The sequence below is a fragment of the Penicillium cosmopolitanum genome (assembly GCF_028827165.1).
Source record: "Penicillium cosmopolitanum strain IBT 29677 chromosome Unknown utg000005l:1.0-4006212.0:1.0-4009387.0, whole genome shotgun sequence".
NCBI lineage: Eukaryota > Fungi > Ascomycota > Eurotiomycetes > Eurotiales > Aspergillaceae > Penicillium > Penicillium cosmopolitanum.
The window spans coordinates 399,863-427,546 of NW_026622675.1; the positions used below are offsets into that span (position 1 = coordinate 399,863).

Here is a 27,684-nt window from a genome sequence, read left to right on the forward strand (position 1 = left end):
CTTGTCAGCCTATCTACTTCATATGATTCCATGAATAAAGCATAGAAGGATTTGGGTATGGACTCACTTCAATTCTTCGCGGTAGGATAGAAATTGCAATCCTTCTGGCAATCTCCCGAGGAGGCGAAGCCTCCCATGATACAGTCTCCGTAACACTCTCCCGGTGAGATATCACGCTTGGTTGGATAAAAGTTGCAATCCTTCTGGCAATCTGCCGAGGAGCCAAAGCCTCCCATGATGCAGTCGCCGTAGCATTCTCCTGGCGAGACGTCGCGCTTAGCTGGGGAAGCAAAGCCAATGCTTACGCAAAAGGTCAGTAATGCTGCTGCGGTGAAATGCATTGTGTTGGATTTGTATAAGAAGAGGCTTTATAAGATGCGAGGAAAGATAAAATGATGATGATTGTGTTGGTGATATGAAGCCAACAACGGCCTCTTTATACTCCAATAAATCTAAGAATTTCCATAGTCGCAATGATCGGCTCTAGCATCAGCTGGGACGATGTGGAGATAATACTCCTAATCCAGGATCTACTTCAAAGGGGCCTAAAGCAGGATGACGAGAACACACTGCTAACATAAATAGAAGCATTACTGCGCAAGTTACTTTCTGCGCTAGTCTCGTTTCTCATCAGAGGCTCCTTATTTTACCGCCTTGTCGCAAATGGGTTTCTTTTAGGTTTAGTACCGGGTTCGGAGACACCTCTGGGCAGTGCACGATACATTCCGCTCTCCAATACTCCGTAGACTTTTCCCCTTTTCTTCAAGTTTCTTTTACATTTTCAAAAAAAAAAAGATTTACCTAGCTCATATTCTAGATTTTGATCAACGTCGTTTTAACGCGTGAGGTACCATATACCTGATTCAGCCCTCGCAAAACTGCCAAAAAGGGACTTTTTTAGTTTCCAGTGCCATTTTGTTCAGCCCTTGCAGCCTCAAGCATCCAGCGCGCCGCGCCCGTCCTTGGTCAGATAGTAACCAGCATGATCCTTCTTCCACATACATCCAACCACGCACATTTTCCTCTGATTTGATTCCCACGATTACTAGACATCGCTGGTCGTCAATATTTCATCAATACACGTGTGGTATTTTGTTAAGAACAAGGAGATTCTTACACTCTTCCTGCATGAGTTCAAGGCCTGTTTTGTCCTCCGCTGGGCCGCCTCGTGATTCGGAGAGCAGGACGAGCAACGATCGTCACCGGAGGAGGCTAGACATCCTTACCCCAGGGGTAGTAAGCCCTAAAGGTATGTTCAGGTAGAAACTTGGTAAAACCTAAGAGTCTAAAGCCCCAATACCCACGCTGGCAAATCGGGGTCCCTTGAGGTGTGTTAGCGATTATGTGATGAACCTTGTAAATAAACGCCAATGTTATTACACACCTAAATAGTTAACTCTTACTCTCGCCGATTTAACCATCAAAATTATTGTGTCTACATGGAAATAGTAGGGATTCTAGAAGAGCCAATAGCTTAGTCTCTAAAATTGTAATCTCAAATTGGCACGAAGTCTGCAATCTTTGTCTAAACGGTGATTTATGACAGTCCTGTTTTGGCTGCAAGAAATTGGAAGCCCCGAAGAACATAGTTCCTATAAGCCTCATCCTCTGGGTCCGTCAAGAACATATCAAACATGTGGTTGGCCCCTTCAACGAGAATAATATGACTCTCGGCCCCGAGACGCGATAATTCTTGCTGAGCACGTTCACTGATCCTGGATGGGGTCACCGTGTCCTCCGTGCCATGGATGAACATAGTTGGAGGAAATTTCGAAGAAAAGGCATTTGATCCGTCTATGAGTTTGTGATCCGCTCCATCCGCAACAAGTGAAAGATGCTTTCCAGACTTGAAAGCATTTGAGAGCCAGGCATCACGAGGTGAGGCCTTTTCTGTCCCTGCGGCCGACACTGCGGCCGAGATCTGTGGTCCTTCGAAAATCTTTTCAGCGAAAGATACTGGATAATCTGGAGCAGAAGCAAAACAGGGACTTGGGGACTGCCATATGGAATCGTCAAAATATTTGCCGCCATAAAAGTCAAGGACTGCCCGCACAGGAATGGAAGAATTTGCCTAAATAATTGCTCTGTCAGCTTGTTCTCAGAGCGAAGGCATATCAGTAGAGAAAGGCAGCCTCACAACCAATAGAGCGAGGGAACCTCCAGAAGAATGGCCCATTAGAGCAATTCTTCCAGCATCCACCTCAACATGATTAGGCTCTTTGCGCAGAATTGCAGGCATCAAAGAAGCCGTCCATTCAAGACTGTCTAACGAGTCTTTAACGGGCCCATCATACAAAGATATTTGGGGGCAGAGTCTATAGTTTGGAACGACTGCAACAAATCCCATATGACACAGGGATTCAATCTGCATTCGAGGAATGATGTCCTTTGACCCCTGAACGAAACCTCCCCCATGGAAGATGATCACTTCGTATTGTGAGAATTGAAAGCCTTGCAGTTTTTAGATGCACGTACCTATTGGATGGCTGGCGAGGGACGCACTTTCAGCAGAGTCCGACAGCCAGTGTACGTCAAGTAACAAATCCCCCGTCTCTCCATTAGGCGCCCTCCACTGCTTGTATGAGAATTCTCGAGACTCCATAGATTCAAAATGGTCCTAGATCAATCGAAAACGGCGGACAGATTGAAAAGAGCTTTCAAAAATTTGAACCAAAAATATTTTCAAGGCTAAGAGGGAAGCCTCCCGTGTCACAGCCTTGGAGTTTATGTTGTTAGTCAAAGTGTCTTGCTCACCGGTATTTTCCGTCTGGCATGGCCCCCACATCTCGCATTTCCGACCGAATATGGAATAGCCCTGCCCGAGGCTGACTACATCTTGGATCCCACTTCGGAACCCCAAAGCTTCATGTATTCTTCTCGCATTGTCGTCTACTTTAGGCCGACCATATACTAGTACTATAGAAAAGATTCAAAACTATATTCCTGCTGCAGCTATAAAGTATGCGAAATATCCCATCATTTGGTGTGAAGGAATTCAATAAACTTATTCGCTATCTTCTAAAGCCTGTACTCAACGGTAATTCAAAATGCTATTTCTTGGAAGTATATTGGTGGCGTCTCTGTTTTCTACCTGCGCTTTTGGTAGAAGCGGGGACAATTGTTCGCCTGCAACCAAGACGTTCAAGCAGAAAGTCGATCACATTGGAGATTCGAGAGAGGTTTTTCAGCAGCAGTACCAAGTTATTGACGAATACTTCCATCCTGGAGGACCAATCATTTTTTACCAAGGTGGCGAGGCGACCGACATGATCTGCTTGGTAAGTCATAGTCAGTCATGGAACTCTAGGAGGAAGAGAGAAAAGGAGTTGCTGCAAACTTCGGGGTGTTTTGGGGGAGCGGATGGAATAAATGATTTAGAACTAACCTCACATGTTAGCATGACCTGATTTTACCAACATGGGCCAAAGATCTCGGGGCATTGGCAATAACCCTTGAGCATCGCTTCTTTGGAGATAGCAAACCGAACAACCACGCAAATCTGACTAAACGCTACGAGACATTGAACTTGGAAAATGTGATGCAAGACTCTGCGCACTTCATCAAGTGGATCAAGAGTACCGTCAATGGTGCAGAAAACAGCACTGTTATCGCAACTGGGGGTAAGTGACCTAAGACTGAGAGCTGATTTGTTGAATTGCCTTCTTATTGTTTATCGGCACAGGCTCCTACGCAGGATATCTGAGCACCATGCTTCGACAGAACCACCCTGAAACATTCCATGGAGCAATTGGCTGGTCCGCTCCATTGAGAGGATTTGGATATTCGAAATCCAATTCCCATTTGTATGATTGGTACCGAGCGGTTCGTATTTAAAACTCCGGATATATGCCATCGTTATAATAACAGTCTACAGGTCTCTAATATCTATCGCGAACACTCTGCCGAAGCAGCGCAGAAAATAAAACATGCTATCATATCATTGCAGGATAGTATCAAGAAAATGAAAAGCAGTAAGTCCGGTCATTATATTAAATACAAGTTTTGGAGTCTAATAAATACCATAGGCAACGATATTGAGGCCTTGGCATCAAGGTATAACTTGTGTTCAACCCCTCAGAATGCCTCAGACCTGTCTGCTTTTCTTGAAACTGTCGAAGATTCTTTCTCTCAGAATACACAATTAAGCTGGGGAGCTAATGCCCCTATTCTGCCGGGGAGGAAAGGATTTCCTTTGCAGCGGCTGATCAACACCACCCTGAGTGCGTCATCTTACCAGGAGATAGTCAACGCCAGTTTAAGTCTCCTCTTTGAGGGCAATCGTTGTGTGGATTGGACAGACACTAACGGAACCTACGTGAACAACGAATTGTTACCCTACCAGTATATCCTTTGCACCTACGTCCCTATTGTCAACCCCGGGATCCCAAATGGGACTATCTTCCCAGCCCATGAAACTCCGATTGACGAGCTCATTGCAAGCTGCCAGCAAACGTATGGGATAAGTCCTGAAGATGGGAAGCTTTTGGAAGAGAAACATCACTACTCGGCTGCGGACCTAAACAATGCGACTCGTTTGTTCTTGACATATGGTGGAATCGACCCTGTGATGAGCTATGGCGCCGTGGAATTATTGGGCCGGGTTGCAAATATACCGAATGGCGCAGGGGTTGCTATTTTGAGTCAAGCTGGCCATGCGGAAGATATGAGTGCTCCATATCCGGGGCAAAGGAAAGCGTTCGAGATATGCAGAATCAGGAGCTAGAGATTATTAAAGGATGGATTGGGGATTTGAGTCAATAGTCTAGAAATCTGCTGATGATGCGAGAAAAGATCAAGATAATGGAAAAGGAATTGTCGAAATCTCTTTCAACCGGTCCAATACCGCGTAGTAAAACATATATGAAACGGCATAAGAATTTCAATCAAATGATAGCCATTAAGTGCCATTCATCTTGGGTAAAGCTGACTTAGACTCTGACTAGCTTTCGCTTGCGTGTGGGGAAAGGGGAAGGGGCTCGTATTCTCAGCCGCGCCTCAGCCCACTCTCGCAATTTGGCATGCTTTAGGTTTAGTGTGTGGATGCTTAGCCACGCTTAAGATTCAAGGCGCAGACAATCATCCCCACTCCTAATCTTGGAACCAATATAGTTACCAGTAATTGAAGGTTTCTTTTGAAGCAAATAGTATAAAAGCACCAGCAGCCAGAGAAGTAAATATAGTATTGCCAATAGCCCATACGCTCAACTAAACCCCCACAAGTCCGAACTCATCTTACATTTGGCAAAATGTGTCTTTTCCTCTTACCTCTCCTTTGCAAAAAGCGCAAGAACGCACAGGACAATGGCCCCTCGCCACGGTCCGTACCAGTCTCACAACCGGAGGGTGGTGTGGGAATAGGGCGGAAAGGCAGAAGATATCGGGAAGATTTGGAAAAATATGGGCCTGAAGTTGCGGAACAAAATCGAAAGAGAAGAGTCGGTATCGTGGTAGCTGCGTGAGTTTTTTTCTTTTTCTTTTTCTAAAGAGAGTAGGATAGAAACTGACCAAAACCCCGTTTTCAGGGCTTGTTAAAACAATATTTCATCAAAGCTTCTGATGCAATTTCCCGTGTGATGAATGTGGGGGTCTGGGAAGCTGTTCTACAGTTTCAGCGATCGACATGGTTTGAAATTATCGGCAAGGCAATCAATTCCTGAAAATAATGTTATCGCTCATTCTCATGCTACTATATTATGTCTCTCTTATAGGGTACGAAGTGAGTTATGTTTGGATATATGATAATACATCAGTTACAAGCAACCCGTTATAAATAGATCCTGTTTTCGGGTGGTTGTAAACTGAATTGCTCCATGATTAGTACAATTATTCTAGGCCCTTCTCCGTGTTCCTCTCTTCAACTTAGTAAGTGCAACTTGCTGCAGCATCCATTCCATATTCAATCTTCCACTGTAATACACCGCAGAAAGCAAATTCTACAAGAAAACTATCCGCGCAGTTTAGAAAATAGACGTGGCCCTAGTCAATTTTCAATAGACTGACAAGAGAAGTTGATACCTTACTTCGTTTGAATATCTGCCTTCGTAAATCTGACTTTCTCGGGGTCTTCAGAAATGAACATGCAACTTGAGTGTACTACTAATAGTCACCTTCGAGGCATCGAAGAGATGCCTTAGGTTCAGGAAATTTACGTATGCCGGTCATGGTGATGAGTATATACTAGTACACAAATAAAAGTCCAGTCAATTTGAATTTTACTAGTAGCAGCGATAGGTATCTACCTTTCCGTTAATTAGCCTGGTACATACGACCATAGGGTGTGGAGAACAGGGCTTCCCGTCCGCTCAGCCGTACTTAAGCCACACGCCGGCAGGTTAGTAGTATGGTGGGTGACCACATGCGAATCCCTGCTGTTGTATGTTTTTTTTTTTCAAGTTGTTTGTTTATTGTCTTTTATATCTAGGGAAGTATCATCGACGGAAACAGATTGGCATTTATGCTTCTTGGGCTGTATACAATCCGATGCTGAAACCTATATAGTCCATAGATATTTATATTGCCATGTTCAATAACCTAGCCACTGTATTTGACTAAATGCCAAGTCGAAATATAGGGTGTTGTGGAATACCGCGTTGATTTTGACACAGTTCAGACTGCCATATACCGAAACCTCAGGCGTGCGGCATGAACTGCCACCTGGCACTAACCCAACTTCTATACTTATTTGAAAAATACTTGATTGCCCTCGCCGTTTATCGAGAGACGTTGGAGTCATGTATGGCAACGATCATATTCCATCCACCCCAGCGAAGAAAACCCTCCGCCATGGCTGCATCGAATCCCGCCAGGGGACTAGCAAATAAATAGAATGTGAGTCAGGAATACCCCTGCTGTATACAGCCCTGCTTCAAGTTCTGTTGGATCGCAGGCTTTCCCTTGCGATCCCGAAAAAAAGGTCGGAAAATGTGAGACAAAAGACTTATGACAATGTAGCAAAAAGATATCTCAGGTATTTTTCTGTAGGAATAGCCGAACGGGGGGGTCGAACCCCCAACCTTGAGATTAAGAGTCTCACGCTCTACCGATTGAGCTAGCCCGGCAGGGCTTGGAGATGGCGGGCGATCTTTGGCTACGCGAGGTAAAGGAGCCGGGGTAATACGAATATCGTAGAGCCTCATCCTCCCGAATGGTATTACGAACATGACCCACTTCGATCAGCTCGCTTTCCACCACGGAAAATGCCTGTGTATAAGACTTAATATTCTAGCAATGTCCCATCTCCCGAAATACCTTGAATATTTATAAGCTAACCCGAGAATAATGACGGATCAACCTGATTCCCAGCTCGAAGTCCCAATTAACAGCCAGGGACGGCTTGTTCCCGATCTCAAGTCACATCAGCCGACCTATATTGAACCTTGGAAGGTTCTTTGCTCTTTGTTCGACTCCGCTGGCGCGGCCCGCTCCGACCGTTTCCAGGAACCCGGTCACTGGTGGGCCGGCCGCGGGCAAATAACCGGCATGAGCAGCTGGAGGTGGGCCTTTTCTTCCCCCTTTTCAATCTTGAAATTTACAGGTCTTGTCCCTCCCGATAGCCCTAATGACGAGACCGAATAGCCTTACGTGCTGGGCCGCTCGTCATGTTTGAGGCCTCTGGGTGGCACGTTGTGATCAACAGTCGTTGCTACTGCCGGTTTCTATCCACACAAGTGAGCATAATGAAGTATGACCTTGGATGAAAGAATTTGAGAGGCAACTGGTTATGTTCGGGTGCGAAGTAATTTGAGATGGAATCGAAACCCAATTCGGCGCGCTAATAAGGATCAACGAAACAAGGTGAAGGGTGAGATCACCCGAGTCAGCCTTGCCCTAACTAATCTCCCCCCGGAACAAGGAGGGGCGATGGGGGTCGATCAATGATTTTCGAGGCGCTAACGCTGTGTGGATGACATTGCCAAGTCGAGTCGGAAAATCGTGCGGGCTGCTGGACATGGAAGCGAGAGCAGACCCTGCTGGATGGATGGCCTATGATCACTTCGGAAAGTACGGTGGGATTTATTCTATCGTTGTTATTGGGTCTAGACCAAGCGTTATTTGGCTACTTCATAGTGCGATGCGAACTCCAGGTGCTCGGATTGAGTTGTCCAACAGGAAGTACACGCGGAAGCTGGATTTCAATTCCAACTGGCTCAACCCCTGGCTCACTCACCACGGGCTTGCCGGGGTGCCGGGGATGGCGTCCCGCGAGCCCTTTGTCTTTTACCGTCTATCGATTTTGGTCGATTGACTAAAATTCAGTGACAATTCCGATCGGATGGATACCCTCGAGTGCTTTAAGTCTGAGGGTGTCAGAAAGATTAGGAGTTCAACAAGTTCGTCGGACATGGTAATCCACTGCCCAGGTGTTCCAGAATCAACATGAATAAAAATGCATAACATAGAGACAATAGTACCAGTTCTTTTGCCATCCCCAAAGTACGCCATGTTTCGAGATAAAAGCCCAGAACAGAATGGAATTCTATATTTATGGCTTTCTTTCGAGAAATTTTGCGTTCCAGGTTACTAAATAAATTTCAAATCACGCACACCTGGGCATGAAGACGAATTAACTTAGTCATAATCTTTGAACGCACAGAATATGATGGATTCTAAAATTTGATTATATTGTAGTGGTCATGGTATAGAATTTGAATTAAGAGGCTAATTATTAAACTCAGATAAACAAGTATAGCTTTCGAGAGCTGCGCCATGCGGGAGAATCATTCCTGTGCCCAAGAGATGCGGAGTCAGGGTGGTAGACGTGTTCCGGAATTACCTGGACACTTGTCTCTCCGTCGAGTACGCACAAGCCACCCTGGCGCCGCAGAGAGAGGATCAGAGCTAGTAGGCTTGGTTGTTACGTACTAGACTGTGCGTTGCAAACAAGTCCATCTAACCAATCACCTCGCTTGTTCACCCGCCGAAAAGGGAGCTGGGAAAGCTGGCCAGATATTCTACTATCTGATATAAAAAGGGTTCATTATTCTTTCCCCGACTTCTTTCTCACCAGACTTTGAGCTGGAAACTGTCTACCTGACCAGCAAAGTGCTTTCTACAGACACGATGGACTCTCTTTTCCACTGGTATGCTGCGCATGCTCTCGAAATATACACCACTGCGGTCTGTCTTGCGACCGCCATCTGGATGCTACTTTCTCATGCTAGGAACGGTGGGACGGAAATCGATTTGGAAATGATGGTAGAGTTGACTATCCCTTCTGCGACCTGCCTAGACCGATCACGGCTAATAAATTTGGTGTGTAGGACAACAGCATTCCAATTCCCACCTTTCCGTCCGGAGAGACCTCAACTTCCAGCTCGTCGTTACGCCGACGCTCCCAGTACAAGTTTCTATCCCCGAAGTCTCCCAATGCGGTCTCGAGCGGGTTCTCCGCACGGTATTAGGCGGCATTGGATACTCGAAAATGTTGGGGTGAGAAAAGTCTACCGCAGAGGATTCTTTTATCAGCTCGAATTCCCAGGAAAAGGAAGCAATTCTCTGAAGTATCCTGAGGGTTCCCTGACTCGAAGATACCGGTGGACTTGGCGGAGTTGATACTTGGTATCGATCGGCTCGAAGACACTGATCTTCTTGCCCGAGAAATTGAGGCATCTGAAACCACGAGTGAAAATAGGCTCGAAGGGGCAGCCAGATTAGTGAGGCCGCGTTGGTGATATTGTGGACATAGATAAATATGTTTAGATCGTGACCGGGACTAAAAATGTAAGATGGAGAGGGAAGGTACGGTATTGCCTATAATTTGGGTAGCCTTACTTCCTAGACTCGTAAAAAAATGAATGTATACAGGTAAATTAAGCACTTCAGTGCCGTAATCCTGCTGTTTATATTCGCGGTATATAGGAAAATAAAATAGACTGATGAGCGGCAAGAGAGTATTTTACTGTTCTTATTTTCCTAAAACTTCCAAATCATATTCGGTCACAATGCCTTTCATTATCGCAAAAGGTTCAAGTTGGAAGATTTTGGTGCCAGGCTTGGTAAAGCCTTGAATAATCCTCTAGACCACGTTTTAGACCGAGTAAAACCTCCGAATGATGCATCATCTGTGACAAAGGGCTGTCCGAGCAGACCATCAAGAAAAAGGGCTAATCGAGAACTGGGGCTGGTGGCTGCGGCCTGGTGTATGCGATTCACTCGAAGGGCCAATCAAAGAATGTCCTCTTTTGTTGGCTTCTTCACCCAGGCAACCCATTATGATTTGGGGGCTAGCGGGGAATAGCTACGCGGAAGGGCTCATCACAGATCCACTCACAGGCCACAGACCTCTTGAATACATCGGGTAGGGACAGGTGATCATCTCATGCAGTTGAATAAAAGTGGCTCTTATTGTGGATTCCGATGTCATCGAATGCATAGGAGATTAAGGAGTGAAGAAAATGAAAATGAGGAAATTCGGACTGGCAAAATGAGCGCTGGGCCAGATCCGAGACCCCCTCAACCTAAGATGCAAGAACACTCCCTGTTTCTCCAGCGGCCAGTATGAATCAACGTCACCTTTGCAGCGTGAGACTCATGAGTCTTCTGAATAAAAATTATCCACGGGATGGCTAACTAGAGGAAAATCATAACCCAAAGACTAGCCCAACGGCATCTAGCAAGAAATATAAATCCTGACAGCCGGAACGAAGAAAGACGTGACGGATCTCTTCTCGGGGAAACCGTTCGAGAATGGGGCGAAATTGCCAAAATGGAAGGCTCTGCCAAAAGCAGGCACACTTTGGTACTTTTGTAACGCTAGTCTATCTGGAAGCGACAGGAAGGGTGGCGAATATTCAACTAGATGTACGAGACAAAAGCATCTGGAATCTTCCAGTTCAGCTTCAGCTACGAGCTCACCGCTATTTGGCGAATCTTCTCAGATTCCCCGTTCGGGATGTATAGAGGACGGTTTGGGTGGTCTCCACTACCCTAGCGCACGTCACCCATCACCCGGGTGAAACGGCGATCCTTTGCGATTTTAAGTAGCGATGTGAATCGGTTCTCAGTGATTCAATTGCCTTAGTCCGGGGAGAAAACTCCGGAAGCTTAGACTAAAAACTTGAAACACTATGGTCTGCGGAGGCAGCTCCTAGTAGTAGTCTGAGCACCCCAATAGCAGGCTGACATGGCGGAGAAAGTTATGCAGAGAAAAGGGGCATCCAGGTGAGAATCAGAGTACTGTTCCTGGAATAGGCAAATAGAGTGTCACTAATGACGCTGGCCCAGTCCGGCAATTAGTCCAATGCTACTGATTAAGCTATGGTTGTTTCAGCTGTTCGCAGATCAAAGTGAAACTAGCGCCTTGCCGATAGATCGTTTGAAAATGTGCAAAGTACTCACGCCTAGAATCTGAAAGCCTCCCGGAGCCGTACGAGTAGATTTTGATAGACTACCACATCTTCACAGTAATGCAACGCCCATTCAAAATAATTCAATAGCTTAGTAGTGCAAGCCACTATCTAATTCCGAAGATAGCCGCGTCTAAGCAATTTGTCTAGTAGGTTAGTCGGCTGATTATTCCTGAGGCAGGACGAACCCTAGCTAGCCCAAAATAGTCATCCCTGTTAAGATAGGCTGCCAAAGCGTCCTTGGCAACTTGCCTTCCGGGCTCTTTCCGTGAGCCCCTTTTCCATTGCATATCCGGGGGTTGGCTCAGTCTGTGTGAGTCACAGCGATGTGGGTTCCCACATGATTCGAGATGTACCTGAACCTGCGGGCCATGGAAGGATTGTATCCGTGCCCTATCGCTACAATAGCGTACTTTTGAATCCACCATTGTCCTCTTTCGATAGAGCCAGTACCGAAAGACATAGTGCGGTAGAAAGTACGGTAAAAAGTACCCTTGGAAATGTGGACTTTATCTCGAAGAAGTCCATCTATACTAAGCCTGCATGGAGTGAGACGCCCAGATCCATCACCTGGGCAGATTCAATGTGATAGATCACCCGGGCAGTGGATGATATGTGGGTCGGATACGAAGAGGGAAAACACTGGAGGGAAAACCTTGGAATCTGGAGGAAGATCCTGGATGAGGGTCGTACTTTTGCAGGACGTTTATCACTCTATTGGGAAGAACATGATAAAAAACAAAGAAAAAACCGGGATGAATGAAATGAAAGGGCCGACAAAGATGAGGTAAGATCGAAGGATTGACAAAATGGGCGAATGATCTTTTTTTTCTAAAAAAAAAATCAAAATCAAATAGTTGTTTACACCCAAATGAAAATAAAAATAAAATTATAACTACATATGAAGGCAAGCAATTTTAAATGCCGATCCTTGTAAGCTTCGAGCAGAATGGGCAGACTGGGCAGACTGGGCAGATTGAGCAGATTGAGCAGATGATAGTGACGAAGCCATTTCTGGGCAAACAGAACGAAATTGAAGTAAACTTAAGCTCTTAAAAAAGTACAAACTACCACCGTATCTTCCACGAACGTTCCGGTTCCGCGGGCATTTGCCGGGACGGGGAACCATTGCCCCAAACTTTTGAATTGTGACACGTCGCGGACATAAGTACAAATCGAGTAAGGAAGATCCGGCAATGCAAGATGGGCCGCTTTGAAATTCTCCCTGGCATAGATCTGGTCCACCTATTACAGCAGAACCTTCTATAATCTACTTAGCCGGTAGAGAGAAGGTACCTTTTCTCATTTGCAAAATAGCGGCATTGCGGCGACAAGACTTAGAACACTAAGTGGGATTTGAAGTACCCTCGATCTAGGAACTCGTCCCTCCGGACTGATCGCAGAATTAAACTGAGCGATCGTTGAGGCTAGAGGCGATACGTACTGCCATCAGGAACACCCAAGGTTTCTACCGTTTAAAATCAAAAAGGAAATGAATGGAAGAAAGAATTCTTGATGCCGTAAAATTCCCGAGGGAATGAGGGGCGAAATAACTAATTTGACAAAGGCGCAAGATAAATTGCGACAGTGGAACAATACGAGATCGATAACAATCACAACAGAGCTGATGGAGGAGAGATGACCTAGATACATGTCGATGTCACGATCGCACGGTTACAAAGTGATATGAAACCGGAACTCCTAAGCCAAGCGATGACGAGACCTGAAAGAAGCTTGAGGCTTAGGCACCGAACCTTCCGCTGTGGACGCGGCATCCACCTTCTGATCGGTGGCATAAATGCTAGCACCGAGTCCGGATGGTTGATTCATGGGAGTCGATGTTCCTGATGGCATACGACTTTGAGTGCGACTAGCACGTTGGATTTCGATGGTCACCTGGTTGTTGATCTTGTTTGTGTGCGAAGGCTTGACGCCGATAGTACGGGCACCTCCAATGGTTCGAGCGTGTTCCACGTCGACGGCGTGGATTGAATCCGCGAGCATGCCAATTCCGCCATGCCTCGGAGCGGGACGCACATCCTCTTCCCTCGGCTGTGTCCGCGAAGCAGTAGTCTGGGGTTCATTAGCTTGGAACTCTAATCCTGGGGGCTCGGAAATTTGCAGTCTGTCGAAACCTTGGAGAGGTGGTTCGGAGACAGCGGGTCCTGACTTTCGAGGAGAGAGGTTTTCTTCTGGCAGAGTTTCCTTCGCTCGCTGTGTTGAGTCGCCAGAAGACAAGCTGTTCTGGGGTGAACGATGATCGATAAAGCTGCCGGCTTGGCTCTTCTTTGATCCGGGAGGGGTGAGAACTATTGAATGTCAGTTGATCTCGCTCTTTAGAGAAAAGGGTGGCAGATGTTTTGGGGCAATCCTTACATTCATCCTGACTCGAAATATCTTTGACGGGGGTTGATATCCTCACTGGCTCTTTGGAAGAGGAAGAGGTCTCTGATTCATGAAGTGCACTGGATATCTTTTTCTCGAGAATTGATAAGCACTCACTCAAGCCGTCAATCATAACTGTAGCCTGAGAATTCACAGTCCGTAATTCCTGGGGTACGGTCTCATGCTCGGGATCAGATTGTTCGAATTCAAGTCCTGAAAGCTGATTTTCGATCGTTTGGCTTATTCTGGATCTGTTGGGAGTCAATAGTCCAAGACCATTGTTGTCTTCGAAATCCAAAAGATCCAAGAGAGGGCCAGTGGGAACTCTTGGTGGGACTTGCGTGGAAGGGCCAGGCTGAGGCTCGGGGGTTTCATCTTCTGACGAGAAGTCGATGAGCGAAATGTCCGCAGATGGCTCTGGCGATCTATTCTTGGCAGCAGGGTTTGTCTCAGTAACAGACGGTTTCGGGGTTGAAGAAAGTGTCTTTTGGATTTTGGCCTGTTCCAGCGACCTCTCTTTGAGGGGGGGGCTTTGTCTGGGGGCGGGGGGTTTCGGCACTGGCGCGAACGGCTTCAGGGTTGTGGCCTGCGATAATGGCTGTTCCAGTGGCCTAGCTTTGGGCGCGGCCTTTTTCTCAGCAGCGGGTAGCTTCGAAGCTGGAGCGAACGGTTTGAGGATTGTCGCCGTAGCCTGTTGCTTTTCCGGCGGTGCTTGCTTCACGGCCTTTGGAGAGGAAGGAGGGAACGATGATCGAGCAACGGGTCCTGTTAGAGTCACAGAACGTCGGCTAGGAGATACGGATTGCGAGGGAGAAGACCGTCGTGCTGGGGATGGCGAAAGTCGAGACGGGGAGGTCGATGTGACATGTGAAGTCGGTTTGGTGTATCCCTGGGCCTGGGCCTTTTGCATGAACTCAACGCCCGACCCCAGATTTTTTGAAAAGTCCTCCCTGTTCAAAAACACGTAAGTGAGCGACGTAACGAGAAGAAGAATCTGGAGACATGTCTGAATACTTACATAGGTGCCGGCCGTCGGAGTAGTGGGGTAGGTCTCGTAGGATGGCCTCCTGTGTTCTTGTCAACGAATATCCCATACAAGCGGAATTGATGATAGCTTACTTGGACCTCGACCTCGTACGCCACGGTAATTTCTTCCAGCTGTGACGGGTCCACCATTGTTCGAGTCCAGCGCAGGGTCCTGTCTAGTCAACGCAGCTCCAGTTGGCAGTGCCACGGAGTGCGAGCGCATGGCGATTCCCTCGGGAGCTCCACGGGGCCCCAAGCCACTGATTATGGTCAGCACAATATCCAACTAATCCAGGTGAAAAATCGAAGCTTACCGTCCACGACCCCGAGTTCTCGCAATGCCACCTCCACGACCAGACGAGACGGGGGAGAATGGATGATGGTTTTCCGACTTTGCTTGGCTGTTTTTGCCGTATCCTTCACCATACTGTTGGCCACCTTGCTCTTTGATCTTCTCCATGAGTCGAGCTCGGTGGCTTTGGCCATGCATAAGCGGATCCAGCTTTTCGATACTATCGGTATCATTCACCTTCTGAGCGAGTGCTGTGGAAGAAAAAAAGAATCAGCAAGTATGAATAATTGAGCAACTGGGAAACAATGCAGAACGAACTCGACCAAGCATTTAGCGCAGGCTGATGAGCCAGGGCCTGACGTCCTGAGGCAGTTTTCTCCTTGTGAAATGCTCGAGAGGACTCGATCTCTTCGTATGAATATTGCTGTCCGTAACGTTTGTCCTCACGCGTCGAGATATACTCACGCCGATCAGATCCCAAGTCTGACTATTCACGCCGTCAGCTCACCGATTCGGAGACGAAGGCCATGTCGTTGAGAGTATCCTTACCATCTGCAGCTGTTTCATAAGTTCTACCTTCTCATGGTCCATGGTGGACGCCATGTTGGCGTTGATGTGCGATTCACAAAATCGAGGGAGCTTGGAGCTGAGTGAGAAGAGACTGCTCACACTGATCTGGTCGGTGAGGCGAGAGTCAGTCTATACAGCTTCTCAGAAAAGCCTGAAACGAGGGTGAGAAGCGAGAAGGAAGTATCCAGTGGGATGGTTCCGGTGAGCGATTCGCAGAACGACGGGGTTCTTTGCGAAGTCGACGGCACCGAGATGATTGAAAAGGGAGAGGAAACAGTGGGTTGACGAAAATACAAAAAAGAGGGGGAGGATTATGGGGGTCAATGAGAGAGAAGGAGAGGGAGAGAGAGTGTGTGTGTGTGTGGTGAAGGAAGAAAAGAGGATGAGAGAGAGAAAGGTAGAAGTGAAGGAAGGAGCCGCAGTGGGGGAACGGGCCACCTCAGGCAGCAAATAGTACTAGTAGTATACAATCAGATGGTGGAATGGGATGGAGAAAGTGAATTGATAGGGTGGATTGACAGAGTGAATGGGGGAAATGGAGGAGGAGTAGTTAGAGGTCCACAGTAGGAGTTAGTGCAACTGAGTATGGGCTATTGAGAGGTGCGATCACCCCTTAGACACGAATAGAGAATTGACCTTGAACCAAGGCATTCAATTCAGAGATTGGTGATTTGTTATATTCATTTCGATATGCTGCTTAGGAAAGTTATGTACAGGGACCCGTGCTGAGGGTCGATATCTATGGGATGCAAATATTCCGGGGGCAAATGCCATTTATGAGACACCGCAAGTAGATCCCCCTCCTTCATCTAGAAAATCGTTAGTCGGGACATAGATGAAGTCCCCCAGAGGGGGGGGCGAAAAGGGGCGGGGGAGACAGTGAGGCATTGTGGAATGGCAAAGCGACGACCAGCGAAATACTTACTCGTAATGGCATTCGCGACGGCTTGCACGACAGATACCCCCATGACAACAAGTCCAAATCCAACGCACACATAGGCTGGTATCTTTTCTCGGCGGCTGGCACTGCTAAGTTTAATATAACATAGCGGAGGGAAGATGTACGCCAGAGCCGCAGCACTCGTTGCGCCAATAAGCTCAAACACCATCCCTAAATCGCAGGTAATCAGCGCCAGTGTCATAGAAGTAACTATCAACGAGGTCGTGAAGATCAAGTGTCGATTCGGGTTGAATGGTTCGTCGGGGAAGTAGTAGGTAGTCATCACGGATCGGCAGACAAAGGCCTCCAGCGGGAGGGTTGTGAGCATGTTCAGGCCGAAACAACTATAGTTCAAGTTAGCGTGGTCGTCACGAACGATGGGATGGACAAGCCGCGTACAATCGAGCAATGTTGACCAGGATATTTTCCGACGGAAAATTGTTCAGGACATTGCCCTGTGTCTTGGAGCCGAAGAATAGAAATCCTGCGATGCCCATCGCCAGGCACATGACCAGCGACACGCCGGTAGAGTAATGGGTCACTGTTGCAAAGCGGTCAAGAGTGGGCCTCTTCAAGGATCCATAGATCAAAAGGCTGTTATGGTCTAGAAGGCATTAGCTCTCATTATAAGTAAGGCGCATCAAAAGTAACATACGGCAAACAAATGCTATGAAAGGTTAGCAGCATATTCGAAAGACTATGGTTTTTCGTGGGTATACTAACCAAATGATATCACGCCGACTGCCTGGAAGAATCCGGAGTTTATGATGAGATGGCTCTTTACTTCTCCTCGAGACTCCGCTGGGACACGGAAACCCTGCGTGAGGACCGTGACAACAATAACAACCATACTGACCAATGCAAGTGCGGATGCTTTAGCCAACTATAACGTAGTCAGCGCCCGCAAGGAGTAGTTGTAAGAAATCTCTCCCGATGAACTCACCTTTGCAATGTCACGATATAAGGATAGCGGGTATGAAATAGCCAGAACAAAAAGCACAATCACCGCTCGCCGATCCGTAAGCAGCCAGAGAAACGCCATATTCCGAAGCGACGGGAAGAGAGCGCTCAGGACATGGGGGATCGTATCGCCGACAATAATACAGAACGCAACCATGCCACCGAAAGCAAAAGCCCACTGGGCAACGGAAATCGCGATAAGTCCACTTTTCCCAAAACAATATTGCATGGTAGCTTGGAACGAATCGGCCCCACTCATTTTCGAGTTGATGACGATCAGGCGGATAGTCCAGTCCACCGTAAGAGTCAATGCTGTCAACAGCAAAATGCCCGTTACCAACCCGGCTTGGCGCAAAGCATACGGTTGGCCGATAATTCCCGCCCCAATGATGCTGTTGGCCATGTTCATAAACGCCATTTTCATGCCACTGCGCGGCCGCGCGTGTTCAAGGTGATCTTCAGGAAAGAAATCGTCCGATGTCGCAAGCGTCACGCTTGGGGCTTCGATATCTGTGAGCAAAGGGATGCTCTGCCCTGTATTCCTTCTTCCACCCTGTGTACCGGGTTCGCCAAGCTCGTAGTCCTCCTCATCAAGCCACGGCGCGTCTTCCGGGCTGTGAGGAGCGCCATTGGACACAAGGTCATCTTCGCCGCTTTCCTCGTTTAGATCGAATCGAACGCGGTTGAGGGTACGTGGTGTGCGACGCTGTCCATCGGGTGCAGGGTGTGATATTGACGATTGGCGCTTTCCATGTGTTGGGCTCTCCGCGGGGGCCGGAGGTGAGGTCGCTGGCCCGGGGTGAACTATAAGATCATCAGGTTCTTCGTGTGGGCTGGACAAGAGATTTTGCGATTCGTGTGAGTGATCTTCATCTTGACCAGATAAGAGGTCATTGCCTCCCTCATCCCTGGGCATCGTTGGCTGTGAGGTTTATGAGGAAAGTCGCGCGTTCCTTTGAGGCCACCTGCTCCGGTGCACGTGACTGTCGATAAGAGGTCTTTGTTGATAACGATTGGAATGTATGGGGAAATAAATCCTAGGATGGGGAATGGAAAAGTGTACGCCCGTAACTATTATTTGACTAATAAGAGCTCATGTTCAAATAATAAACAACGGTGTGGAATTATGACTGCCTTATCCGGTCCAAATTGGTGACGTGTAGGCTCTCTATGGAGATGCCCAGCAATATGGGACTCACCCATACTTCAGCTGCTAGGTAACTATAGAATCCCCTGTTCTAAAAATAAATTGGTCCAAAACAAAAACACTGGACTTCCGATTATTCAATTGAGACCCAATGTCAATAAGAAATGCGAATTATTAGCAACAAGTCCATGGTTACACTCCAAAATGCATAAGAGAATTCGATGCAGACAAATATATACTAGGAAAATCATGTGCCTTCGCCGCATCAGACGAAGCTTGGCACAACTCTGACTCGGAGTCACCCATTGCACTCCCTCAGCCCAAGGACAATTCCAAGTTCCACCGTTTTGAGTATCATTTTTGTATTCTTGTCAACTTACATCCATTTCTGGGACGGCTACCGTTTCCACCATGTCGCACCGTGTCAACTTGGGTCAGGCTTGCTTCCAGACAACTGACTCCCCTTTGAAGCTTCAACTCACAGCAACGGCTCACTTCAAATTACCAATCAATTCTTCAAACCAGATTCCACAGATCCATGATATTCAATTGCTTTATCTTCTCTCCTTCTGGGTTACAGAAGCACCCGAACTCGAACTCCGACTTCACTTCGACGTCAATCCACGCCTGGCGTGGACTCTCTCAAGCCTGGTCTCAACCTTGGGCGAAAAGATGTGCAATTCAAAGGTAAGATCTTTACCCACATTTTGATCCAAGAGCATCTTACTGATGATGACTCCGATTGTAGGTTTGGTCAGATCTTGGCTCCACAATCGTCTTCAAAAGCTGCGAACCCTCGGAGACCAATGGCTCTCGTATAAGCTGTCTGATATTTGGACTTTGCAGAGGAACGCACTCGCAGAACCAAATCATCAGTCGGAGGGTCCCATCAATTTTGAGAAACCCTCCCGGGGCTCACCCGCCAACCAGCCATCCCGTGATATATCTAGCGGCAATTGACATATATCTGGAGTATAGCTTGCCACTGGCAGCGCATCCGGAAATAAAAATGGAGGTGGATGAGATTGCCCCCTCAGGTGACTTTTTGCAGATTTTGGAACCGGATCCTGCACTCTACTCCATGCCATCAGAGATATATATTCCAGACGACAGACTCGGAGATTCGGAAGACGCTGAGATCCAATTTGAACTTGAAGTGCCAGGCTATTGGCAATTCACGGACTTGAATCTTCTCAACCCTAACTTGAACCAGCATCCTATTCCACAAGAAAACGACGGCTCTACAGATAACTCGGACCTTTCAGCGACATACCAGCTACTCGACAAATCTCTCCGGAGATTGGTGTTAGCAGGCCCATTAAGAGCCCATCCAACAGAATCCACTCAATCAGACTCGCTGGAAAGGATGTCGGATTTAGCGCCGGCCATATTCAACCCAGTCTACCGTCAGGTCAGCCTTCCCTCCCCTGCATGATCTATGATTGACAGCTAACCCCATCTAGGCCATGGAGCAGCGAGCAGTGTCCATACCAATAATATCAAAAGCGATAACCTCGATGGTGGAGGGCAGTCAGAATGCAGAATTGAAGCGCATGGCCGAGATTCTTCTACAGAGCGTCGATAATTCGATCCCGAATGACACAGCCAGCTTACCCGGTCAAAGAAGACTGAACCACGCTATTCAATCATCCCTCTGGCGCATCGCACAAACAAAGCTTCGTGGGATCAAAAATACCATGAAGGCGACTTCTTTCTTTGATATTTCTGGATCGACGTCGCTGAATGCAACTGCCGACGCGGGGTTCAATATGCTCCTTGAACACGAGATTTATTCTAATGATGAATTACTTGATTCCACTACTTATAACGACCTCAGTCAATCAACCTATTACTCAGGAGAAGCCACCATTTGGCCTGATGACTGGATGAATGAAGATTATGATGGGATTAGCGACGCTGCAAGTTACTTTGAATACATTTCCGACTCGGATCCGACGATGGTGGACAGTCTCTTCTCGCATTGCGAAATTCCACAGTCCCCATGTAGTTCTTCCGCCAGTGGCATGTTACTTTACGACGATGATGATGATGATGATGCCAAGGATGGATTTGTTTTTCTTTTTGATTTCTAGATGTTTAAATATTGCACTAGTATTCTGGAGTCCGCTTTGATGACCAGTTACCAGACAGACACTTCATGAGGTATATGGATATTCTATTTATTTTGCATTAGTAAATGCCACAAGCGACTTCAAGCTTACGTCTCTCCCGCACAGTTCTATAAATTCTAGGCCGCACGCATGACTGTCGAAAGGTAGACTAAGGTTCAACGCCGTTAGGATTGAATCCCAAGACCAAACATTCTTGTAGAGTTATTCCAAGCCCTAAAAGAAATCGAAATTAGCCAACATTGCACCCACCGATCAAATTCAAACAGCAAATCTTACGCTTCGCAGACCTCCTCCACCGAAATGCCCTTCACCTGCGCAATAACATGCGCAACCCGAGCAATAGCAACAGGCTCATTCCTCCCCTTAACCATGAACCCCTTCTGCCACTTCTCCTTCTTGAAGGACTTCGGCAGCTCTGGGGCACCAGACAAAAATTTAGCCGAGGCATGCGAGGGCCGAATCTCGCACTATTCGACGCGTCGCTGGTTAGCTATAATCAAAAGCAAGGCAAGGCGGGTAGGTAAATTGGGGGTCTGATGGGATGGGGCACACATACCCAAGGACCATCCGTCTCAATCTGAAGCCTCTCCAACGGAACAGCCTTGACAACTTCCAAATTCTCCTCCGTCTTCATACTACACCCATTAACACCGATATCGACACCCAGCGCAACAAGCCTCTGCATCTCCTCCATCGTCCCGGTAAAACTATGCACCAGACCACCCCTCGGCAAATGGGGCAATCGGGACGCGAGAAGTCGCTCGAAGTCCTCGCTCGCGGCGCGAGAGTGGAGGAACAAAGGCATTTGAATCTCAACGGCGAGGTCGAGCTGGGCTTCGAAGTATTTCAGCTGTGGTTCCTTGGCGCTGTGGAATAGTCTGTCGTAGTCAAGGCCGATTTCGCCAAATGCAACGGCCAGTCCGGCTTCTTTGGCTTCGGTGGCTAGTTTGCGTAGCTCATTTATCATTTCTGCTGGGCCGCCTTGGTGTTTGTCGAATAGGTCTGCTTGACAGGGGTGGACGCCGACTGTGGCGTAGCAGAATCCGGCTGCAGGAGTGGTTAGTTGGGGGTGAGTTTTCGATAGAGGGCGAGGGAAGGGGAGACTGACGGTGGTCTCGGGCGATTTGAATGGCTGTTTGTGACTCTTCCAGGTCTGAGCCTGTTACCATGAACTTTTCGCATCCGACGTCCTTGGCGCGTTGGATGACATCGTCCAGATCGCCCTCGTGCGCCTGTTTGCCGTGGTAGTGGCCCTGGAACATCGGGTCACTTAGGTTGATGCCAATCTGTACGTTTGGGTTAGCAAGTGTACTTTGTCAAGTTCCAATGGAATTGTTGAGAGCACGCACATCGACATAACGGAGCGGTTTGCTTGTCTCGGACTCAGTCATTTTTCTCAGCGACTGTCTGGGTGCAAACGTGGAAAATGTAGCAGCAGCGCTGAATCGGGTTGGTTGGGTCTGTGATTTCCAAATGACCTTGCCGCTTAGATTAGGAGCTATAATAGAATGGTTAGCCAAGTAGTTCATCTTCTCTATGCCTTACCAGGCACATGGTGGCATACCGTAAGTGTTGTGAATAAATCCTTTTGTTCGTCCAATGGATGTACCGATGTGGCCCAAAGTTGTCGAGGCACTGCGTCCAATAGAGAAAATGTGCATGGGATGATAATTGAATATCAAGGTGGCCGAGTATGCTGATCTATGAATTGAGATGCGCCGGGCAATGTCGAAGGCTGATTTTGTTGACTCAGGTGATCTTCAGCCACAGCCACAGGAACATTGTGGCGCAGCTGTGATTTATGTGGATGACTAATCAAGGGCAACCCCGGAGAGAAATCCGCGATACCTTCGGGGCTGCCCCGACGTTTGGACCGCTTCAGGGTCTGAGGGTTCAAAAGACACACACGTTACAGCTCATGCCGTCGATGATCGACTTGATCCGCTGCAGGGAAAGTGGGTGCGATTGGCAGAATGAACATGAGTATCCAAGAATTGCCTCTGCCAGGCCTGTGATCCTCTCTATACCCTAGGGGAGCTGACATCTAATCAACATGCGATGTTTAGTATGGAAGCTGCACAGAAGCACGAAAGAAACAGAATGGCTATGAACATTTCAATGGTGGCCAATCATCTCAAACCCTGACAAAAGCATTCGGTACAATTTGACCCGAAGCAGTGTGAGTCCAGCAGTCCGGGGTAAGTCCGGGGACATTGCCGTGGTGGAGACAACTCGCCGCTACGCGGAGAACCACCGCGATAAAGGCCCTTGCTGAGTATTTAGACATCTCTGGCTGGTCAATTCTGCCTTTCTATCATTTTCACACGTCTGCCTCATTCACTCACCTCGTCACTGTCTGCTCGGTCCCAGTTGGCTACCCTCTCCACCATGACCGATCAGAAACTCCTCTCGACCCAACAGATCTCGACGCACAACTCACCAGATGATTGCTGGGTCGTTGTAGACAAGCAAGTGTGGGATGTTACAGACTTCTTAGAAGAACACCCCGGCGGATCAACCAGTATGAGTACCCATATCCACCGACTGGCCCCGACCAGCGACCCCAAGCTCACATACTACAATAGTCATCCTAAAGTACGCCGGCAACGACGCAACAGAAGCCTACTCCGAAGTCCACGCCCCCAGTGTCATGAAAACCAACCTCCAAGCCGACAAATTCAAAGGTGTCCTCGATGAATCCACAATCGACGCCGAATGGGCCAAGCCATCAACAGTAACAGCCAAGACACTCCCAGACAATGAGAAACCCCCACTAGGCACACTGATAAACTCGCACGACTTCGAAGTCGTCGCATCCAAAACCGCCAACAACAAAACCTGGGCCTTCTACTCCAGCGCCGCAACAGATCTAATCACACGCGACGCTAATAAATCCTGCTTCGACAGGATCTGGTTTCGACCACGGGTTCTGCGCAATGTGCGCGCAGTCGAAACTCGCACCAAAATACTAGGCGGCGACTATAAACTCCCGCTCTTCGTTAGTCCGGCGGCAATGGCAAAGCTGATCCACCCGGAGGGCGAGTGCGCGATTGCACGAGCTTGCGAGAGTAAAGGCATTATGCAAGGTGTATGTCTATCCAATTCACCCTACCATAATGAATCTACACACATCCTCCGATGAAACTCTAGATATTCTGACTAACATCTCGGCAGATCTCAAATAATTCCTCATACACCATGGACGAACTACGCACCGCCGCTCCATCCACAGACTTCTTCTTCCAACTATACGTAAACCGCGACCGCGAAAAGTCCGCCGCCCTCCTACGCCAATGCTCCGCAAACCCGAACATCAAAGCAATCTTCGTCACCGTAGATGCGGCCTGGCCCGGCAAGCGCGAAGCAGACGAGCGCGTCAAAGCCGACGAAAGCCTCTCAGTTCCGATGTCGCCGTCGAAAGCGCAGAACGACAAAAAGGGCGGCGGGCTCGGCCGAGTGATGGCCGGATTCATCGATCCGGGACTCACATGGGAAGATCTGAAATGGGTGCGTCAACACACGCACAAACCGGTTTGTTTGAAGGGTGTTATGAGTGCGGATGATGCGCGGATGGCGATGGAGGCGGGATTGGACGGGATTCTACTGAGTAATCACGGTGGACGGAATCTGGATACGAGCCCGCCGTCGATTATTACGCTGTTGGAGATTCAGCGGCGGTGCCCGGAGGTTTTTGAGAGGATGGAGGTTTATGTTGATAGTGGGATTCGGCGCGGGACGGATATTCTTAAGGCAGTTTGTCTTGGGGCGACGGCTGTGGGGATGGGGAGGAGTATGCTTTTTGCGACGAATTATGGGAAGGAGGGTGTTGAGCATTTGGTTGATAGTAGGTTTTTCTTCATACCCCTTTCCTTCATATGATCTGGCCTGACTAACTGGCTCTACTCTAGTCATGCAAGATGAATTGGAGACGGCGATGCGGAATATCGGTATCACCTCGTTGGACCAGGCTTCGCCGGATCTGTTGCACACGGGGGATGTCGATCACCTAGTGCCTACTACGGCCTCACACCCGTATGCTCGGGGGGTTGCAAAGGGGCGACGCGGTGCCAAGCTATAGGCCAGTCAATATTTGTTAGTGCGATGTATAGTCGGCTCTTGGTTAGTATACTAGTAGATCTGGCTCATGGCGATATACACTAGCAGTCATAATAGAAGAAATCTACTCCGTACCAATCATCGAATTAGATTGAAAGTCTAAAGTCTAAAGTACTAGTATTCTGGCTATGAAGTACCCTAACGAAGTAAATACTCCGTATCCGTACTCCGTACTCGTAGATAACGAAGGAAAGAAATAAGGTATCTCAACAGATGGGAAGATCGCCCGGGCGATCCACCCGCCCCTGGGTGCCAAGGATTCAACCCAATGCAGGGGGAGGAATCTGAATCTAACCTGCCAAGCTGGAGCCAAGCCGATAATGAGAATCACGATCAGAAGAATCAGAATCCCTTACGAACTGCGCCACGGGTGATCGTCATGTAGTACATAAATAGGTCGGGTAACATGCCTCTCCAACACCGCGGGTTTGGCGGGAAGGGGGTCACTCGTACGAGTAGAATTAAGCATTGGCATGTACCACGGAGTACCCTGTACCACCTGTACCACCTATACTACGGGCAGACTCACCGAATCTCAAACCAATCGGGGTGGTGACCGTTTGTTCTCCGTGGAGGATGGTTTCCAAGAGTCTCGGTCTCACCGCCGGGAAAGGGGGAGGGACAGGGGAAGAGTCATGGGACCCCCGATCAGACCAAATCCACGTCACCCCCGTCCAGAACGTTGAGGGCGATCGCTCCACACGGGGGGCGTCCTATTTTTGTGGTAGTCCAGGCTGAGGTGATCCATCTCATCTGGATTCACTTGGGATAGGACCGGTGAGAGAGGGTGAGGAGAAGGGACGGGATGCTTGTTTGGCGGGAACCAGTCAGCGGCGGGGAATTATGGAAGGTGACAGCTTGTTGGTGGACGAGAATTCCTTGGGATGATTCCCATGACTGCATTGTGCAGGAAGTGGGAGGATGGAATGAAATGGGCCAATAATGGGGGGAGGTGGAGAGGGGAAGGTCGATCTCGGAGGGAATGGAAGACTCCGACAGAGTGTACATAGTGTAAGGAGTAGTTACTGTACTAGAGTAAGTAGTCTACAGCGTAGGGGAAGTACCGGTACGGAAGTGTGCTGGCGGGTACGGGGTAAATGGTGTCCCGCACTGCGGGTATTAAGTACCGGTACGTACTGACAAGACAGTATTGGTATACTATAGTCTAGAGTAGTCTATAGCATATACTAATATAGTATGTAGTATGTAGTATCTTTAGAGTAGTATTCTAGTATCATCTACATCATGAGTAGACGTAACAGTCAGTGGTATACATATACTGTAGTAACATAGCCCACGTCAAGACTGCTCCACTTGATCGTAGGCTAGACCGCCAAGAGTGGACCTCATAGCTTCCCCCAACCATTCCAAGGTGCTCCGAAGTACAGAGTACTCTCTGTACTTACGATACCCTCTGAGTACTTCCATCCTATAAATCCCTCTATTGTCCTTTCTCCCCTTCCGGTTCATTTCTATACTTCCTCTCCCCTCTCCTCCCACTTCCCTCTCCCATCCACCACTTCCACTTCCACTTCCACTACCACTACCACCCACCTATCACCACCACCACCTCCACGCTTCATATACATACATCACTCATCATGGCCGCTCCTCGTTCAACCTCGCTGCGTGCCCTGCGCCAGCTTTCCAGCCAGCACTCGGCTCTCCCTGCCCGCCGTGGCCTGCACATCACCGGAGTCCAGTCCGCTCAACCCGCCAACCCCGCCGACAAGGCCTCTCTCTACGCTGCTCGCACCCTGCCTGACCTGAAGCTCGAGTGCCAACGTCGCTCCATCCGTGCTGCTGGCAGCAAGTCCGAGGTAAGCAGATCATCCTCTATCTCACCATATCAATATCCATTTAATCTAACATGCCTAGCTCGTCGAACGCCTCTCCAACCATGATATCCTCCAGACCCGTGCTTTCAGCATCGCCATGCGCCGCATTAACCCCAATGCCTTCGCGGAGTATGTCCTATCCCAACACTATCAAGCCTTACTAGAATAACCCCTTCTAACAAACCCACAGAACCCGTCAATTCAACACCTCCCGCTCCTCATCAGCCGTCGGCGACTCCTCCACTGTCGACTTCGTCTACATGCCCACAATGTCCGACATGGACGCCACGACGATCCGTCGCTCATCCCCCCAAATCCCGGTCCTTCCCGACATGCACTCCATCCAACAACCATCCACAATCCCCACACAGTCACCCATGAAGCCCCAGATCTACACGGTCGCCGGCTCTGGCGCTGACGTCGCCGCCAGCGCCATGTCGGAGGTAGTTGACAACGTCGCCGTTGACCTCGACCCGTTCTCCCTGACCGAGGCTGTCGGCCGCTCGCGCGTCGGCGAGGAGATCCAACGCACCCGCAATGGCGGTCCCACCCAACCTGGTGTTGTTTCAGAACTCTGGGCCGGATTCCTGGATGATGCTTTTGGTCCCAAGGAGCCGGCCAGGAAATAAGATGTGAAGCATGTGTTTGCTTTTGTGACGGCCTCTCCATGACGAACTTGTTTCTTTGCGGTGCGATTCGCACCACCTTTCTCTTCCCCTTTCCCTTTCTATTATTCTTATTTCCTTATATCGGGCTGTTTTTTGTTACCCTGATCTAGCGTTGCGATGTAATATCTTTCTCTTCTACCATTGAATTCACAGTGCTACCGCTATTGCCAGCACCATGACAGATCCAATCCAATCAATCTTCAATACTAGTAAATCATACGTCATGATCTTTAACGTTCTCAATTATAATTGCACATCATTGCAT

At 48.4% G+C, this 27,684-nt stretch overlaps 10 protein-coding genes across 10 annotated transcripts; 5 read left to right on the top strand and 5 right to left on the bottom strand.

Annotated features, from left to right (window-relative positions):
• Positions 1-68: 68 nt before the first annotated feature.
• Positions 69-341, bottom strand: N7509_003168 (uncharacterized protein; the record flags this gene model as incomplete). Its single annotated transcript, XM_056627805.1, has 1 exon — positions 69-341. The coding sequence occupies one exon, from the start codon at positions 339-341 to the stop codon at positions 69-71; it is 273 nt and encodes a 90-aa protein (XP_056490539.1).
• A 1,196-nt stretch (positions 342-1,537) lies between these two features.
• N7509_003169 (alpha/beta hydrolase family protein) lies at positions 1,538-1,756 on the bottom strand (the record flags this gene model as incomplete). The annotated part of the gene is made up of 1 exon (XM_056627806.1): positions 1,538-1,756. The coding sequence occupies one exon, from the start codon at positions 1,754-1,756 to the stop codon at positions 1,538-1,540; it is 219 nt and encodes a 72-aa protein (XP_056490540.1).
• A 1,291-nt stretch (positions 1,757-3,047) lies between these two features.
• N7509_003170 (uncharacterized protein) lies at positions 3,048-4,723 on the top strand (the record flags this gene model as incomplete). The annotated part of the gene is made up of 5 exons (XM_056627807.1): positions 3,048-3,278; positions 3,398-3,620; positions 3,683-3,822; positions 3,875-3,971; positions 4,026-4,723. 5 exons carry the CDS (start codon positions 3,048-3,050, stop codon positions 4,721-4,723), a joined length of 1,389 nt encoding a protein of 462 aa, XP_056490541.1.
• Positions 4,724-7,278: 2,555 nt separating this feature from the next.
• N7509_003171 (uncharacterized protein) lies at positions 7,279-7,575 on the top strand (the record flags this gene model as incomplete). Its single annotated transcript, XM_056627808.1, has 1 exon — positions 7,279-7,575. The coding sequence occupies one exon, from the start codon at positions 7,279-7,281 to the stop codon at positions 7,573-7,575; it is 297 nt and encodes a 98-aa protein (XP_056490542.1).
• Positions 7,576-13,046: 5,471 nt separating this feature from the next.
• N7509_003172 (uncharacterized protein) lies at positions 13,047-15,651 on the bottom strand (the record flags this gene model as incomplete). The annotated part of the gene is made up of 8 exons (XM_056627809.1): positions 13,047-13,654; positions 13,722-13,793; positions 13,848-14,680; positions 14,749-14,797; positions 14,850-15,016; positions 15,071-15,299; positions 15,367-15,535; positions 15,598-15,651. The coding sequence occupies 8 exons, from the start codon at positions 15,649-15,651 to the stop codon at positions 13,047-13,049; spliced, it is 2,181 nt and encodes a 726-aa protein (XP_056490543.1).
• Positions 15,652-16,392: 741 nt separating this feature from the next.
• On the bottom strand, positions 16,393-18,434 carry N7509_003173 (putative amino acid transporter; the record flags this gene model as incomplete). Its single annotated transcript, XM_056627810.1, has 6 exons — positions 16,393-16,427; positions 16,544-16,902; positions 16,958-17,162; positions 17,214-17,225; positions 17,282-17,441; positions 17,502-18,434. 6 exons carry the CDS (start codon positions 18,432-18,434, stop codon positions 16,393-16,395), a joined length of 1,704 nt encoding a protein of 567 aa, XP_056490544.1.
• Positions 18,435-19,076: 642 nt separating this feature from the next.
• N7509_003174 (uncharacterized protein) lies at positions 19,077-20,758 on the top strand (the record flags this gene model as incomplete). Its single annotated transcript, XM_056627811.1, has 3 exons — positions 19,077-19,352; positions 19,414-20,076; positions 20,129-20,758. 3 exons carry the CDS (start codon positions 19,077-19,079, stop codon positions 20,756-20,758), a joined length of 1,569 nt encoding a protein of 522 aa, XP_056490545.1.
• A 203-nt stretch (positions 20,759-20,961) lies between these two features.
• Positions 20,962-22,458, bottom strand: N7509_003175 (3'-5'-exodeoxyribonuclease; the record flags this gene model as incomplete). The annotated part of the gene is made up of 6 exons (XM_056627812.1): positions 20,962-21,010; positions 21,074-21,264; positions 21,354-21,844; positions 21,906-22,083; positions 22,147-22,295; positions 22,362-22,458. 6 exons carry the CDS (start codon positions 22,456-22,458, stop codon positions 20,962-20,964), a joined length of 1,155 nt encoding a protein of 384 aa, XP_056490546.1.
• Positions 22,459-23,185: 727 nt separating this feature from the next.
• Positions 23,186-24,875, top strand: N7509_003176 (FMN-dependent alpha-hydroxy acid dehydrogenase; the record flags this gene model as incomplete). The annotated part of the gene is made up of 4 exons (XM_056627813.1): positions 23,186-23,318; positions 23,383-23,885; positions 23,972-24,641; positions 24,706-24,875. The coding sequence occupies 4 exons, from the start codon at positions 23,186-23,188 to the stop codon at positions 24,873-24,875; spliced, it is 1,476 nt and encodes a 491-aa protein (XP_056490547.1).
• A 1,639-nt stretch (positions 24,876-26,514) lies between these two features.
• N7509_003177 (SAP domain-containing protein) lies at positions 26,515-27,380 on the top strand (the record flags this gene model as incomplete). Its single annotated transcript, XM_056627814.1, has 3 exons — positions 26,515-26,733; positions 26,792-26,880; positions 26,942-27,380. The coding sequence occupies 3 exons, from the start codon at positions 26,515-26,517 to the stop codon at positions 27,378-27,380; spliced, it is 747 nt and encodes a 248-aa protein (XP_056490548.1).
• Positions 27,381-27,684: the final 304 nt, after the last annotated feature.